The following is a 16,408-nucleotide window of genomic DNA, read 5'->3' on the forward strand; positions in this document are numbered from 1 at the left end:
AGAGACACACACACACACACACACACACACAGCACACCCAGGGCACACTGGGATCACTGACACACACACACACACACACACCCAGCACACACACACACTCATGCACACCAAGGGTCACACACACCCAGCACACACACACACTCACATATTCCCAGCACACCCAGCACACCCAGGGTCACTCACACACACGCACACACTCACACACATACACCCACCGACACACACCCAGCACACACACACTCACACACCCAGTACACCCAGGGTCACACACACACACCCCGACACACACCCAGCACACACACACACTCACGCACACCCAGGGTCACACACACCCAGCACACATACACTCACACACACACACACTCACATATTCCCAGCACACTCAGGGCACACTGGGGTCACTCACACACACACACACCCCCAGCACACACACACACACCCAGGACACACCCAGTGCACACCCACAGACCCCCGCCACACCCCAGGCCACACAGACAGCACCGGTACCTCGCTCTCTCGATGGCCTCCGTCCGGTGAACATTGGACAGCTGACCCAGGCAGAACCGGTCACCGCCGGATGGATCCACATAACCATCCACGGTGACAATGGGACAGCTGGAGGGCACCTTGAAGGTCTCACCGACCTACACCCAGCACACACACACACTCACGCACACACAGCACACCCAGGGCACACTGGGATCACTGACACACACACAAACACTCACACACACAGAGACACACACACACCCAGCACACACACACACAGCACACCCAGGGCACACTGGGATCACTGACACACACACAAACACTCACACACACAGAGACACACACACACCCAGCACACACACACACAGCACACCCAGGGCACACTGGGATCACTGACACACACCCAGCACACACACACACTAACACATTCCCAGCACACTCAGGACACACCCAGGGTCACTCACACACACACACACACACACACACATTCCCAGCACACCCAGGGTCACACTGGGATCACTGACACACACACTCACACACCCAGTACACCCAGGGTCACACACACCCAGCACACACACACACACACCCCCAGTACACCCAGGGTCACACACACACACTCATGCACACCCAGCATCACTCACACACACACACACATTCCCAGCACACTCAGGGCACACTGGGTCACTCACACATATACACCCACAGACACACACCCAGCACACACACACACTCACACACACACACCCAGCACACACACACACTCACGCACACCCAGGGCACACCCAGGGCACACCTGCAGAGCCCAAACACACACCCACACCCCAACACACACACACACACACACACACACCCCGACACACACCCAGCACACACACACACACCCAGCACACACACACCCACACTCACGCACACCCAGCACACACACACCCCGACACACACCCAGCACACACCCACACTCGCACACACCCAGGGCACACCCAGGGCACACCCGCAGACCCCCAGGCCACACAGACAGCGCCGGTACCTCGCTCTCTCGATGGCCTCCGTCCGGTGAACATTGGACAGCTGACCCAGGCAGAACCGGTCACCGCCGGATGGATCCACATAACCATCCACGGTGACAATGGGACAGCTGGAGGGCACCTTGAAGGTCTCACCGACCTACACCCAGCACACACACACACTCACGCACACACAGCACACCCAGGGCACACTGGGATCACTGACACACACACAAACACTCACACACACAGAGACACACACACACCCAGCACACACACACACACACACACACACACACACTCACACACACACACACACACTAACACATTTCCAGCACACTCAGGGCACACTGGGATCACGCACACACACACTCACACATTCCCAGCATACCCAGCACAATCAGGGTCACTCTCACACACACACCCAGCACACACCCACACTCACGCACACCCAGCACACACCCACACACACACACCCAGGGCACACCCAGGGCACACCCGCAGAGCCCCGCCAGCCCCCAGGTACCTCGCTCTCTCGATGGCCTCCGTCCGGTGAACATTGGACAGCTGACCCAGGCAGAACCGGTCACCACCGGATGGATCCACATAACCATCCACGGTGACAATGGGACAGCTGGAGGGCACCTTGAAGGTCTCACCGACCTACACCCAGCACACACACACACTCACGCACACACAGCACACCCAGGGCACACTGGGGTCACTGACACACACACACACACACACCCAGCACACACACACACAGCACACCCAGGGCACACTGGGATCACTGACACACACACACACACACACACACACTCACGCACACACAGCACACCCAGGGCACACTGGGATCACTGACACACACACAAACACTCACACACACAGAGACACACACACACCCAGCACACACACACACAGCACACCCAGGGCACACTGGGGTCACTCACACACACACACACACCCAGCACACACACACACTCACGCACACACAGCACACCCAGGGCACACTGGGATCACTGACACACACACAAACACTCACACACACAGAGACACACACACACCCAGCACACACACACACAGCACACCCAGGGCACACTGGGATCACTGACACACACACAAACACTCACACACACAGAGACACACACACACACACACACACACACACAGCACACACACACACTCACGCACACACAGCACACCCAGGGCACACTGGGATCACTGACACACACACCCTGCACACACACACACTCACGCACACCCAGCACACACACACACACACACCCACTACACCCAGGGCACACACACAGACACACACACATTCCCAGCACACCCAGGGCACACTGGGATCACTGACACACTCACACACACACTCACACACCACACACACCCAGGGTCACTCACACACACACACACACACACCCAGCACAGTCAGGGCACACTGGGGTCACTCACACACATACACCCACCGACACACACCCAGGGCACACACACACACACACCCAGCACACCAACACACACCCAGCACACACACTCATGCACACCCAGGGTCACTCACACACACACTCACACACACACACCCCGACACACACCCAGCACACACACACACACATGCACACCCAGGGCACACCCAGGGTCACACACACACCAACACACACCCAGCACACACACACACTCACGCACACCCAGGGTCACACACACCCAGCACACACACACACAATCACACACACACACACCAACACACCCCGACACACATCCAGCACACACACACTCACACACCCAGTACAATCAGGGTCACTCACACACACACACACCAACACACCCCGACACACACACACCACACACACCCAGGGCACACCCAGGGCACACCCGCAGACCCCCGCCAGCCCCCAGGTACCTCGCTCTCTCGATGGCCTCCGTCCGGTGAACATTGGACAGCTGACCCAGGCAGAACCGGTCACCGCCGGATGGATCCACATAACCATCCACGGTGACAATGGGACAGCTGGAGGGCACCTTGAAGGTCTCACCGACCTACACCCAGCACACACACACACTCACGCACACACAGCACACCCAGGGCACACTGGGATCACTGACACACACACAAACACTCACACACACAGAGACACACACACACCCAGCACACACACACACACTCACACCCAGCACACCCACACACGCACACCCAGCACACTCATGCACACCCAGGGTCACTCACACACACACTAACACATTTCCAGCACACTCAGGGCACACCCAGGGTCACTCACACAGCACACCCAGGGCACACTGGGATCACTGACACACACACAAACACTCACACACACAGAGACACACACACACACACACACACACATTCCCAGCACACCCAGGGCACACTGGGATCACTGACACACACACCCAGCATACACACACACTCACGCACACCCAGCACACACACACACTAACACATTTCCAGCACAGTCAGGGCACACCCAGGGTCACACACACACATACACACACATACACCAACACACACCCAGCACACACACACACTCACGCACACACAGCACACCCAGGGCACACTGGGATCACTGACACACACACAAACACTCACACACACAGAGACACACACACACCCAGCACACACACACACAGCACACCCAGGGCACACTGGGATCACTGACACACACACAAACACTCACACACACAGAGACACACACACACCCAGCACACACACACACTCACACATTCCCAGCACAGTCAGGGCACACTGGGATCACTCACACACACACACATACACACACACACACACACCCCCACACTCACGCACACCCAGGGCACACCCAGCACACACACAAACTCACGCACACCCAGGGCACACTGGGATCACTGACACACACCCAGCACACACCCACACACATACACCCACCGACACACACCCAGCACACACACACTCACACACTCATGCACACCCAGGGCACACCCGCAGAGCCCCGCCAGGCCCCAGGTACCTCGCTCTCTCGATGGCCTCCGTCCGGTGAACATTGGACAGCTGACCCAGGCAGAACCGGTCACCGCCGGATGGATCCACATAACCATCCACGGTGACAATGGGACAGCTGGAGGGCACCTTGAAGGTCTCACCGACACACACCCAGCACACACACACACTCACGCACACACAGCACACCCAGGGCACACTGGGATCACTGACACACACACAAACACTCACACACACAGAGACACACACACACCCAGCACACACACACACAGCACACCCAGGGCACACTGGGATCACTGACACACACACAAACACTCACACACACAGAGACACACACGCACCCAGCACACACACACCCAGCACACCCAGGGTCACACACACCCAGCACACACACACACACACTCACACACACACACACAGCACACCCAGGGCACACTGGGATCACTGACACACACACACACACACACCCAGCACACACACACACACTCACGCACACCCAGGGTCACACACACCCAGCACACATACACTCACACACACACACTCACATATTCCCAGCACACTCAGGGCACACTGGGTCACTCACACATATACACCCACCGACACACACCCAGCACACACACACACTCACGCACACCCAGGGCACACCCAGGGCACACCTGCAGAGCCCAAACACACACCCACACCCCAACACACACCCACACTCACACACTCACGCACACACAGCACACCCAGGGCACACTGGGGTCACTCACTCACACACACACCCAGCACACACACACATGCACACACACATACGCACACCCAGCACACTCACACACACACACTCACACACACACCCAGCACACACACACACTCACGCACACACAGCACACCCAGGGCACACTGGGATCACTGACACACACACAAACACTCACACACACACCCAGCACACCCAGCACACACACACACTCACGCACACTCACACACCCCCCAACACACACCCAGCACACACACACACTCACGCACACACAGCACACCCAGGGCACACTGGGATCACTGACACACACACAAACACTCACACACACAGAGACACACACACACCCAGCACACACACACACAGCACACCCAGGGCACACTGGGATCACTGACACACACACACCCACACTCACACACACCCAGGGCACACCCAGGGCACACCCAGGGCACACCCCAGGCCACACAGGCAGCACCGGTACCTCGCTCTCTCGATGGCCTCCGTCCGGTGAACATTGGACAGCTGACCCAGGCAGAACCGGTCACCGCCGGATGGATCCACATAACCATCCACGGTGACAATGGGACAGCTGGAGGGCACCTTGAAGGTCTCACCGACCTACACCCAGCACACACACACACTCACGCACACACAGCACACCCAGGGCACACTGGGATCACTGACACACACACCCAGCACACACACACACTAACACATTCCCAGCACACTCAGGGCACACTGGGATCACTGACACACACACCCAGCACACACACACACTCACGCACACACAGCACACCCAGGGCACACTGGGATCACTGACACACACACCCAGCACACACACACACTCACGCACACACAGCACACCCAGGGCACACTGGGATCACTCACACACACAAACACTCACACACACAGAGACACACACACACCCAGCACACACACACACACACATTCCCAGCACACCCAGGGCACACTGGGGTCACTGACACACACACACACCCAGCACACACACACACTCACACACACCCATGACACACCCAGGGCACACCCACAGATCCCCGCCACACCCCAGGCCACACAGACAGCACCGGTACCTCGCTCTCTCGATGGCCTCCGTCCGGTGAACATTGGACAGCTGACCCAGGCAGAACCGGTCACCGCCGGATGGATCCACATAACCATCCACGGTGACAATGGGACAGCTGGAGGGCACCTTGAAGGTCTCACCGACCTACACCCAGCACACACACACACACTCACGCACACACAGCACACCCAGGGCACACTGGGATCACTGACACACACACAAACACTCACACACACAGAGACACACACACACCCAGCACACACACACACACAGCACACCCAGGGCACACTGGGATCACTCACACACACACACACACACACACCCAGCACACACACACACTCATGCACACACAGCACACCCAGGGCACACTGGGATCACTGACACACACCCCGCACACACACACACAGAGACTCACACACACCCAGCACACACACACACACAGCACACCCAGGGCACACTGGGATCACTGGGACACACACACTCACACACCCAGTACACCCAGGGTCACTCTCACACACACACACTCACACACACATACCCTGACACACACCCAGCACACACACACACTCATGCACACACACACACTCACACACACTCACACACACACCAACACATACCCAGCACAATCAGGGTCACTCACACACACACACCCACACTCACGCACACCCAGGGCACACTGGGATCACTGACACACACACACACACACACACACACACACATGCACACCCAGCACACACACACATTCCCAGCACACACACACACTCACACATTCCCAGCACAGTCAGGGCACACTGGGATCACTCACACACACACACACACACTCACACACACACTCACACACACACTCACACACACTCACACACACCCAGGGTCACACACACCCAGCACACACACCCACACTCACACACACCCAGGGCACACCCAGTGCACACCCACAGACCCCCACCACACCCCAGTGCACACAGGCAGCACCGGTACCTCGCTCTCTCGATGGCCTCCGTCCGGTGAACATTGGACAGCTGACCCAGGCAGAACCGGTCACCGCCGGATGGATCCACATAACCATCCACGGTGACAATGGGACAGCTGGAGGGCACCTTGAAGGTCTCACCGACCTACACCCAGCACACACACACACTCACGCACACACAGCACACCCAGGGCACACTGGGATCACTGACACACACACAAACACTCACACACACAGAGACACACACACACCCAGCACACACACATTCCCAGCACACCCAGGGCACACTGGGATCACTGACACACACACAAACACTCACACACACAGAGACACACACACACACACACACACACACACACACAGCACACCCAGGGCACACTGGGGTCACTGACACACACCCAGCACACACACCCAGCACACACACACCCAGCACACACACACACTCACGCACACACAGCACACCCAGGGCACACTGGGATCACTGACACACACACCCTGCACACACACACACTAACACATTCCCAGCACACTCAGGACACACCCAGGGTCACTCACACACACACACACACACACACACACATTCCCAGCACACCCAGGGTCACACTGGGATCACTGACACACACACTCACACACCCAGTACACCCAGGGTCACACACACACACTCATGCACACCCAGCATCACTCACACACACACACACATTCCCAGCACAGTCAGGGCACACTGGGATCACTCACACAAACAGCCACACATTCCCAGCACACCCAGGGTCACACACACACACACACCCACACTCACGCACACCCAGGGTCACTCACACACACACACACCCACACACCCACACACACTCACTCACACATTCCCAGCACACCCAGGGTCACTCACACACACACTCACACACACACCCAGCACACACCCACACTCACGCACACCCAGGGTCACACACACACCCCAACACACACCCAGCACACACACCCACACACACACACACACACATACACACCCAGTGCACACCCACAGACCCCCACCACACCCCAGGCCACACAGACAGCACCGGTACCTCGCTCTCTCGATGGCCTCCGTCCGGTGAACATTGGACAGCTGACCCAGGCAGAACCGGTCACCGCCGGATGGATCCACATAACCATCCACGGTGACAATGGGACAGCTGGAGGGCACCTTGAAGGTCTCACCGACCTGCACGTCCATCTCGAAGTAGGCGATGGAGCACCAGTACTCTGGAGCTGAACAATGATACAGAAACAGTCAGACACAACAGGAAACAGAGGTGGGAGAGTACGGCAGGACAGACAGACATGCAGGACACACGGACTGACTGTATGCCAGAGATGAGAATCCCTAGTCTGTGTCTCAGAAGGCTGATTTTATGGTGTTATTTTATTCTATATTGTAATCATTATGATAATTATTATGTTATTACATTAAGCATAATATATATTATATAAATATTAAATACTATTAAAATAATTATCTATTAATTATATAATTATAATTACATAATATATTATGTATTACATATGATGCCTTATATATTATGCATTATATACTACACATTATATATTATATATAATATATTATCTATTATCCATTATCTATTATCCATTATCTATTATCTATTATCTATTATATATTATCTATTATCTATTATCTATTATCTATTATATATTACGATATATAATGGTAATGATGATATGATTTTAAGATATATTAAAATAGAATTTTATTTATATTAAATATAATTTAATTGTATGAAATTTAAAAATAAATAAAATATCTTTTGATTCTTTAAAATGAGTTTAGAAATTTAAAAAAATTCTTTCATTATATTAAAAGATATTTATATACTAAAGCTATGCTAAAGAACAGAGCCGCCTGTCACACCCCGTGTGTGCACACCCAGACACACCTGGGCACTGCCCCAGACACACCTGGGCACACCCAGACTCACCTGGGCACACCCAGACACACCTGGGCACACTCAGACACACCTGGGCACACCCAGACACACCTGGGCACACTCAGACACACCTGGGCACACCCAGACACACCCCCAGACACACCTGGGCACAGCCTGACACACCTGGGCACCGCCCCAGACACACCCAGACACACCTGGGCACAGCCCCAAACACACCTGGGCACAGCCAGACACACCTGGGCACACCTGGGCACAGTCAGACGCACTTGGGCACACCCAGACACACCTGGGCACACCCCCAGACACACCTGGACACACCCAGGCATGGCCCCAGACACAGCTGGGTACACCCAGACTCACCTGGGCACAGTCAGACACACCTGGGCACACCTAGACACACCTGGGCACAGCCCCAGACACACCTGGGCACACTCAGACACACCTGGGCACACCCAGACACACCTGGGCACACCCAGACACAACCAGACACACCTGGGCACAGCCCCAGACACACCTGGGCACACCCAGACACACCTGGGACAGCCCAGACACACCTGGGCACACCCAAACACACCTGGGCACACCCAGACACACCCCCAGACACATCTGGGCACACCCAGACACACCCTCAGACACACCTGGGTACAGCTCCAGACACACCTGGGCACACCCAGACACACCTGGGACAGCCCAGACACACCTGGGCACGTCCAGACACACCTGGGCACACCCAGATACAACCAGACACACCTGGGCACAGTCAGACACACCTGGGCACCCCCAGACACAGCTGGGCACACCCAGACACACCTGGGTACAGCCCCAGACACACCTGGGCACACCCAGACACACCTGGGCACTGCCCCAGACACACCTGGGCACAGCCTGACACACCTGGGCACAACCAGACACACCCCCAGACACACCTGGGCACAGTCAGACACACCTGGGACAGCCCTGACACAACCAGACACACTTGGGCACACCCAGACACACCTGGGCACACACCCAGACACACCTGGGCACACTCAGACACACCCAGACACACCTGGGCATGCCCAGACACACCTGGGCACATCCAGACACACCTGGGCACAGCCAGACACACCTGGGCACTGCCCCAGACACACCTGGGCACACCCAGACACACCTGGGCACAGCCTGACACACCTGGGCACAGCCCCAGACACACCCAGACACAACCACACACACCTGGGCACACCCAGACACACCTGGGCACAGTCTGACACACCCAGACACACCTGGGCACACCCAGACACACCTGGGCACACCCAGACACACCCCCAGACACACCTGGGCACAGTCAGACACACCTGGGCACACCCAGACACACCTGGGCACACCCAGACACACCCCCAGACTCACCTGGGCACACCCAGACACACCTGGGCACTGCCCCAGACACACCTGGGCACACCCCCAGACACACCTGGGCACAGCCCCAGACACGCCTGGGCACAGTCAGACACACATGGGCACACCCAGACTCACCTGGGCACACCCAGACACACCCCCAGACACACCTGGGCACAGCCCTGACACACCTGGGCACAGCCCCAGACACACCTGGGCACACCCAGACACACCTGGGCACACCCAGGCACACCTGGGCACAACCAGAAACACCTGGGCACAGCCAGACACACCCCCAGACACACCTGGGCACAACCAGACACACCTGGGACAGCCAGACACACCTGGGCACAGCCCCAGACACACCTGGGCACACCCAGACACACCTGGGCACACCCAGACACGATACTCACCGGGATGGTTGGAGATGGGAGGCTGGAATGCGAGCTCGTTGTGAACTGGCCCTTGAGGAGAAAACAGGCGGGTTTGGGTTGACAGCAGCACCAACGAGGCTCCGTGCCCGGCAGACATGGGGGCAGAGCACAGGCAGGAGTGAGGGTGCACAGGCAGATGTGAGGGCAGAGCACAGGCAGACATGAGGGCAGAGCACAGGCAGACATGAGGGCAGAGCACAGGCAGACATGAGGGTGCTGAGAGGGCAGAGCACAGGCAGACATGGGGGCAGAGCACAGGCAGACATGGGGGCAGAGCACAGGCAGACATGAGGGTGCTGAGAGGGCAGAGCACAGGCAGGAGCGAGGGGGCTGAGAGGGGTTCACAAGCAGAAATGAGGGTGCTGAGGGGGCAGAGCACAGGCAGACATGAGGGTGCTGAGGGGGCAGAGCACAGGCAGACATGGGGGCAGAGCACAGGCAGACATGGGGGCAGAGCACAGGCAGATGTGAGGGCAGAGCACAGGCAGGAGTGAGGGTGCTGAGGGGGCAGAGCACAGGCAGACATGAGGGCAGAGCACAGGCAGGAGTGAGGGTGCTGAGGGGGCAGAGCACAGGCAGACATGGGGGCAGAGCACAGGCAGACGTGAGGGCAGAGCACAGGCAGAAATGAGGGTGCCAAGAGGGCAGAGCACAGGCAGGAGTGAGGGCAGAGCACAGGCAGATGTGATGGCAGAGCACAGGCAGACATGAGGGCAGAGCACAGGCAGACATGAGGGCAGAGCACAGGCAGATGTGAGGGCAGAGCACAGGCAGGAGTGAGGGCAGAGCACAGGCAGACATGAGGGCAGAGCACAGGCAGATGTGAGGGCAGAGCACAGGCAGACATGAGGGCAGAGCACAGGCAGACATGGGGGCAGAGCACAGGCAGATGTGAGGGCAGAGCACAGGCAGACATGGGGGCAGAGCACAGGCAGACGTGAGGGCAGAGCACAGGCAGACATGAGGGCAGAGCACAGGCAGATGTGAGGGCAGAGCACAGGCAGGAGTGAGGGCAGAGCACAGGCAGACATGAGGGCAGAGCACAGGCAGATGTGAGGGCAGAGCACAGGCAGACATGAGGGCAGAGCACAGGCAGACATGGGGGCAGAGCACAGGCAGATGTGAGGGCAGAGCACAGGCAGACATGGGGGCAGAGCACAGGCAGACGTGAGGGCAGAGCACAGGCAGACGTGAGGGTGCCGAGGGGGCTGTGAGGGGTTCACAAGCAGAAATGAGGGTGACAAGAGGGCAGAGCACAGGCAGACATGAGGGTGCTGAAGGGGCAGAGCACAGGCAGGAGCGAGGGGGCTGTGAGGGGTTCACAAGCAGAAATGAGGGTGCCGAGAGGGCAGAGCACAGGCAGACGTGAGGGCAGAGCACAGACAGACGTGAGGGTGCCAAGAGGGCAGAGCACAGGCAGACATGGGGGCAGAGCACAGGCAGACATGAGGGCAGAGCACAGGCAGACATGGGGGCAGAGCACAGGCAGACATGGGGGCAGAGCACAGGCAGACATGAGGGCAGAGCACAGGCAGACGTGAGGGCAGAGCACAGGCAGACATGGGGACAGAGCACAGGCAGGAGTGAGGGCAGAGCACAGACAGACATGGGGGCAGAGCACAGGCAGACATGGGGGCAGAGCACAGGCAGAAATGAGGGTGCTGAGGGGGCAGAGCACAGGCAGACATGAGGGCAGAGCACAGGCAGACATGGGGCCAGAGCACAGGCAGACATGGGGGCAGAGCACAGGCAGACATGGGGGCAGAGCACAGGCAGATGTGAGGGTGCTGAGAGGGCAGAGCACAAGCCGAAATGAGGATGCTGAGAGGGCAGAGCACAGGCAGATGTGAGGGTGCCAAGAGGGCAGAGCACAGGCAGATGTGAGGGCAGAGCACAGGCAGGAGTGAGGGGGCTGTGAGGGGCTCACAATCAGAAATGAGGGTGCTGAGGGGGCAGAGCACAGGCAGACATGAGGGCAGAGCACAGGCAGACATGGGGGTGCTGTGGGGGCAGAGCACAGGCAGACGTGAGGGTGCTGAGGGGGCAGAGCACAGGCAGACATGGGGGCAGAGCACAGGCAGAACTGAGGGTGCCAAGAGGGCAGAGCACAGGCAGACATGGGGGCAGAGCACAGGCAGACATGAGGGCAGAGCACAGGCAGGAGTGAGGGGGCTGTGAGGGGCTCACAAGCAGAAATGAGGGTGCCAAGAGGGCAGAGCACAGGCAGAAATGAGGGTGCTGATGGGGCAGAGCACAGGCAGCAGTGATGCCACCAGCCAGCCCCCAGCTGTCACAGACACACGGACACACACAGACACACAGACAGCGGGCACAGCAGAATTCTCTCACAGTAATGCCCGGGGTGCATGGGCGGGTGGTGCTGCAGGTGCCCATTCTGGTGGTGCGGGATGCTGGGCGTGTAGGCGGCCGTGCGGCTCCCGGTCCAGCTGGTGGTACTGTCTGCAAAAACACAACACGTGGTGGCATCAGTGCCAGCCTGGCACGGGCCCTGCTCGTCCTCTGCTGCCCCTGGCCCTGGCATGGCACCACCACAGAGGGCACAGGGGGAGCAGGAGCGGGGCGATACTCACTGTGGTGGTATCCCCAGGGCAATGCCCCGTCCCCCGTGCCCATCCCAGGCAGGAGCTGCCACCTTTCTGCACTGCATTTGCTGCTGTGGCACCATGGCACAGGCATGGCACAGCAATGCATTACCCCCGGGGCAATGCCCCGTCCCCCGTGCCCATCCCAGGCAGGAGCTCACTTGTGGAGGCCACGGGAATGTTGGGGAAGTTGGTGGTGCTGGTGGTGCTGGCCTCGGCGGGTGCCAGCATGGCGGGCACACTGAAGGGTGGCACTGGGCACTGTTCCATTCTGACAAACACCCAACTCTCCCATTGCACCAGGCACAGGGAAAAGAGTCAAAAACTCCATGTCAGCACCCCAACACCCTTATGGGAATATTATTTGGGGCAGCACAGCGAGCCACCACCACACAAGCTGGAGGTGCCAGGAGCTGCCACCTTTCAGCTGCTGTGGCACCGTGGCACCGGCTGGGTGGCACAGCAGTGCATTACCCCCAGGGCAGTGCCCAGCAGCAGCAGCCCCATCCCCTGTGCCCATCCCAGGCAGGAGCTCACTTGTGGAGGCCACAGGAATGTTGGGGAAGTTGGTGGTGCTGGTGGGTGCCAGCATGGCGGGCACACTGAAGGGTGGCACTGGGCACTGTTCCATTCTGACAAACACCCAACTCTCCCATTGGAAAAGTGTCAAAAACTCCATGTCAGCACCCCAACACCCTTATGGGAATATTATCTGGGGTAGCACAGCGAGCCACCACCACACAAGCTGGAGGTGCCAGGAGCTGCCACCTTTCAGCATTGCATTTGCTGCTGTGGCACCGGCTGGGTGGCACAGGCATGGCACAGCCGGGGCAATGCCCCATCCCCCGTGCCCATCCCAGGCAGGAGCTCACTTGTGGAGGCCACGGGAATGTTGGGGAAGTTGGTGGTGCTGGTGGGTGCCAGCTTGGCGGGCACACTGAAGGGTGGCACTGGGCACTGTTCCATTCTGACAAACACCCAACTCTCCCATTGGAAAAGGGTCAAAAACTCTGTGGCAGCACCCCAACACCCTTATGGGAATATTATCTGGGGCAGCACAACGAGCCACCACCACACAAGCTGGAGGTGCCACCTTTCAGCGCTGCATTTGCTGCTGTGTGGCACCGTGGCACCGGCTGGGTGGCACAGGCATGGCACAGCCGGGGCAATGCCCCATCCCCCGTGCCCATCCCAGGCAGGAGCTCACTTGTGGAGGCCACGGGAATGTTGGGGAAGTTGGTGGTGCTGGTGGTGCCAGCATGGCGGGCACACTGAAGGGTGGCACTGGGCACTGTTCCATTCTGACAAACACCCAACTCTCCCATTGGAAAAGGGTCAAAAACTCCGTGGCAGCACCCCAACACCTTTATGGGAATATTATGTGGGGCAGCACAGCGAGCCACCACCACACAAGCTGGAGGTGCCAGGAGCTGCCACCTTCCAGCATTGCATTTCCTGCTGTGTGGCACCGTGGCACCGGCTGGGTGGCACAGCAGTGCATTACCCCCAGGGCAATGCCCAGTCCCCCTGTGCCCATCCCAGGCAGGAGCTCACTTGTGGAGGCCACGGGAATGTTGGGGAAGTTGGTGGTGCTGGTGGTGCCAGCATGGCGGGCACGCTGAAGGGTGGCACTGGGCACTGTTCCATTCTGACAAACACCCAACTCTCCCATTGGAAAAGTGTCAAAAACTCTGTGCCAGCACCTCAACACCCTTATGGGAATATTATCTGGGGTAGCACAGCGAGCCACCACCACACAAGCTGGAGGTGCCAGGAGCTGCCACCTTTCAGCTGCTGTGGCACCGTGGCACCGGCTGGGTGGCACAGCAGTGCATTACCCCCGGGGGCAATGCCCCATCCCCTGTGCCCAGCCCAGGCAGGAGCTCACTTGTGGAGGCCACGGGAATGTTGGGGAAGTTGGTGGTGCTGGTGGTGCTGCCCTCGGCGGGTGCCAGCATGGCGGGCGCGCTGAAGGGCTCCGAGCTGGCCCTGTTGCTGGGCGGGTGTTGGATGGTTTGCACCGAGTGACCCTCGGCCGATGACAGTGACGGCTGCCCCTCGTAGTCGTGCACGTACTCGTCCTTCACCAGCATGCTGGGCGGGGCTGTGGGGACAGAGGTGTCAGTCAGGGGGCAGGGACAGGGCACACACGTGGGGACAGCGTGGGGACAGCATGGGGACAGAGCTGTCACTCACGGGGCAGGGCGGGGACAGCACGGGGACAGAGCCGTCACTCACGGGGCACGGACAGGGCACACACATGGGGACAGCATGGGGATGGCACCGTCACTCAATGGGCATGGACAGGGCACACACACACACAGAGGGCACACACACACAGCCCTGGACAGCACACACAGAGTAACACACACACACACAGAGCACACACACACACAGAGCACGCACACACAGACACACACACACAGAGCACACGCACAGACACACACACACACACACAGAGCACACACACACACAGAGCACACACACACACACAGAGACAGAAACACACACCACACTCACACACACACAGCACACACACAGAGCACACACACAGACACACACACACACACACACACAGAGCACACACACACACACAGACACACACACACACACACACACACAGAGACAGACACACACAGACACACACACACACACACACAGCACACACAGACACACACACACACACACACACACTCAGAGAGCACACGCACACACACAGACAGAGCACACAGACACACACAGGCACACACACAGAGCACACACACAGAGCACACACACACACACACACACACAGAGA

At 58.3% G+C, this 16,408-nt stretch overlaps 1 protein-coding gene across 1 annotated transcript in view; it reads right to left on the bottom strand.

Moving 5' to 3' along the window:
• LOC141727061 (mothers against decapentaplegic homolog 4-like) overlaps window positions 1-16,408 on the bottom strand; it is a 65,226-nt gene that overhangs the window by 14,091 nt on the left and 34,727 nt on the right. Inside the window, exons 5-8 of the mRNA XM_074532643.1 lie at window positions 15,500-15,715; window positions 13,358-13,468; window positions 10,988-11,038; window positions 8,322-8,505 (exon numbers count right to left, since the gene is read on the bottom strand). Coding sequence (XP_074388744.1) covers window positions 8,322-8,505; window positions 10,988-11,038; window positions 13,358-13,468; window positions 15,500-15,715 — 562 coding nt within the window. The remainder of the gene's footprint in view (window positions 1-8,321; window positions 8,506-10,987; window positions 11,039-13,357; window positions 13,469-15,499; window positions 15,716-16,408) is intronic.

The sequence above is a fragment of the Zonotrichia albicollis genome, chromosome Z (genome assembly GCF_047830755.1).
Source record: "Zonotrichia albicollis isolate bZonAlb1 chromosome Z, bZonAlb1.hap1, whole genome shotgun sequence".
NCBI lineage: Eukaryota > Metazoa > Chordata > Aves > Passeriformes > Passerellidae > Zonotrichia > Zonotrichia albicollis.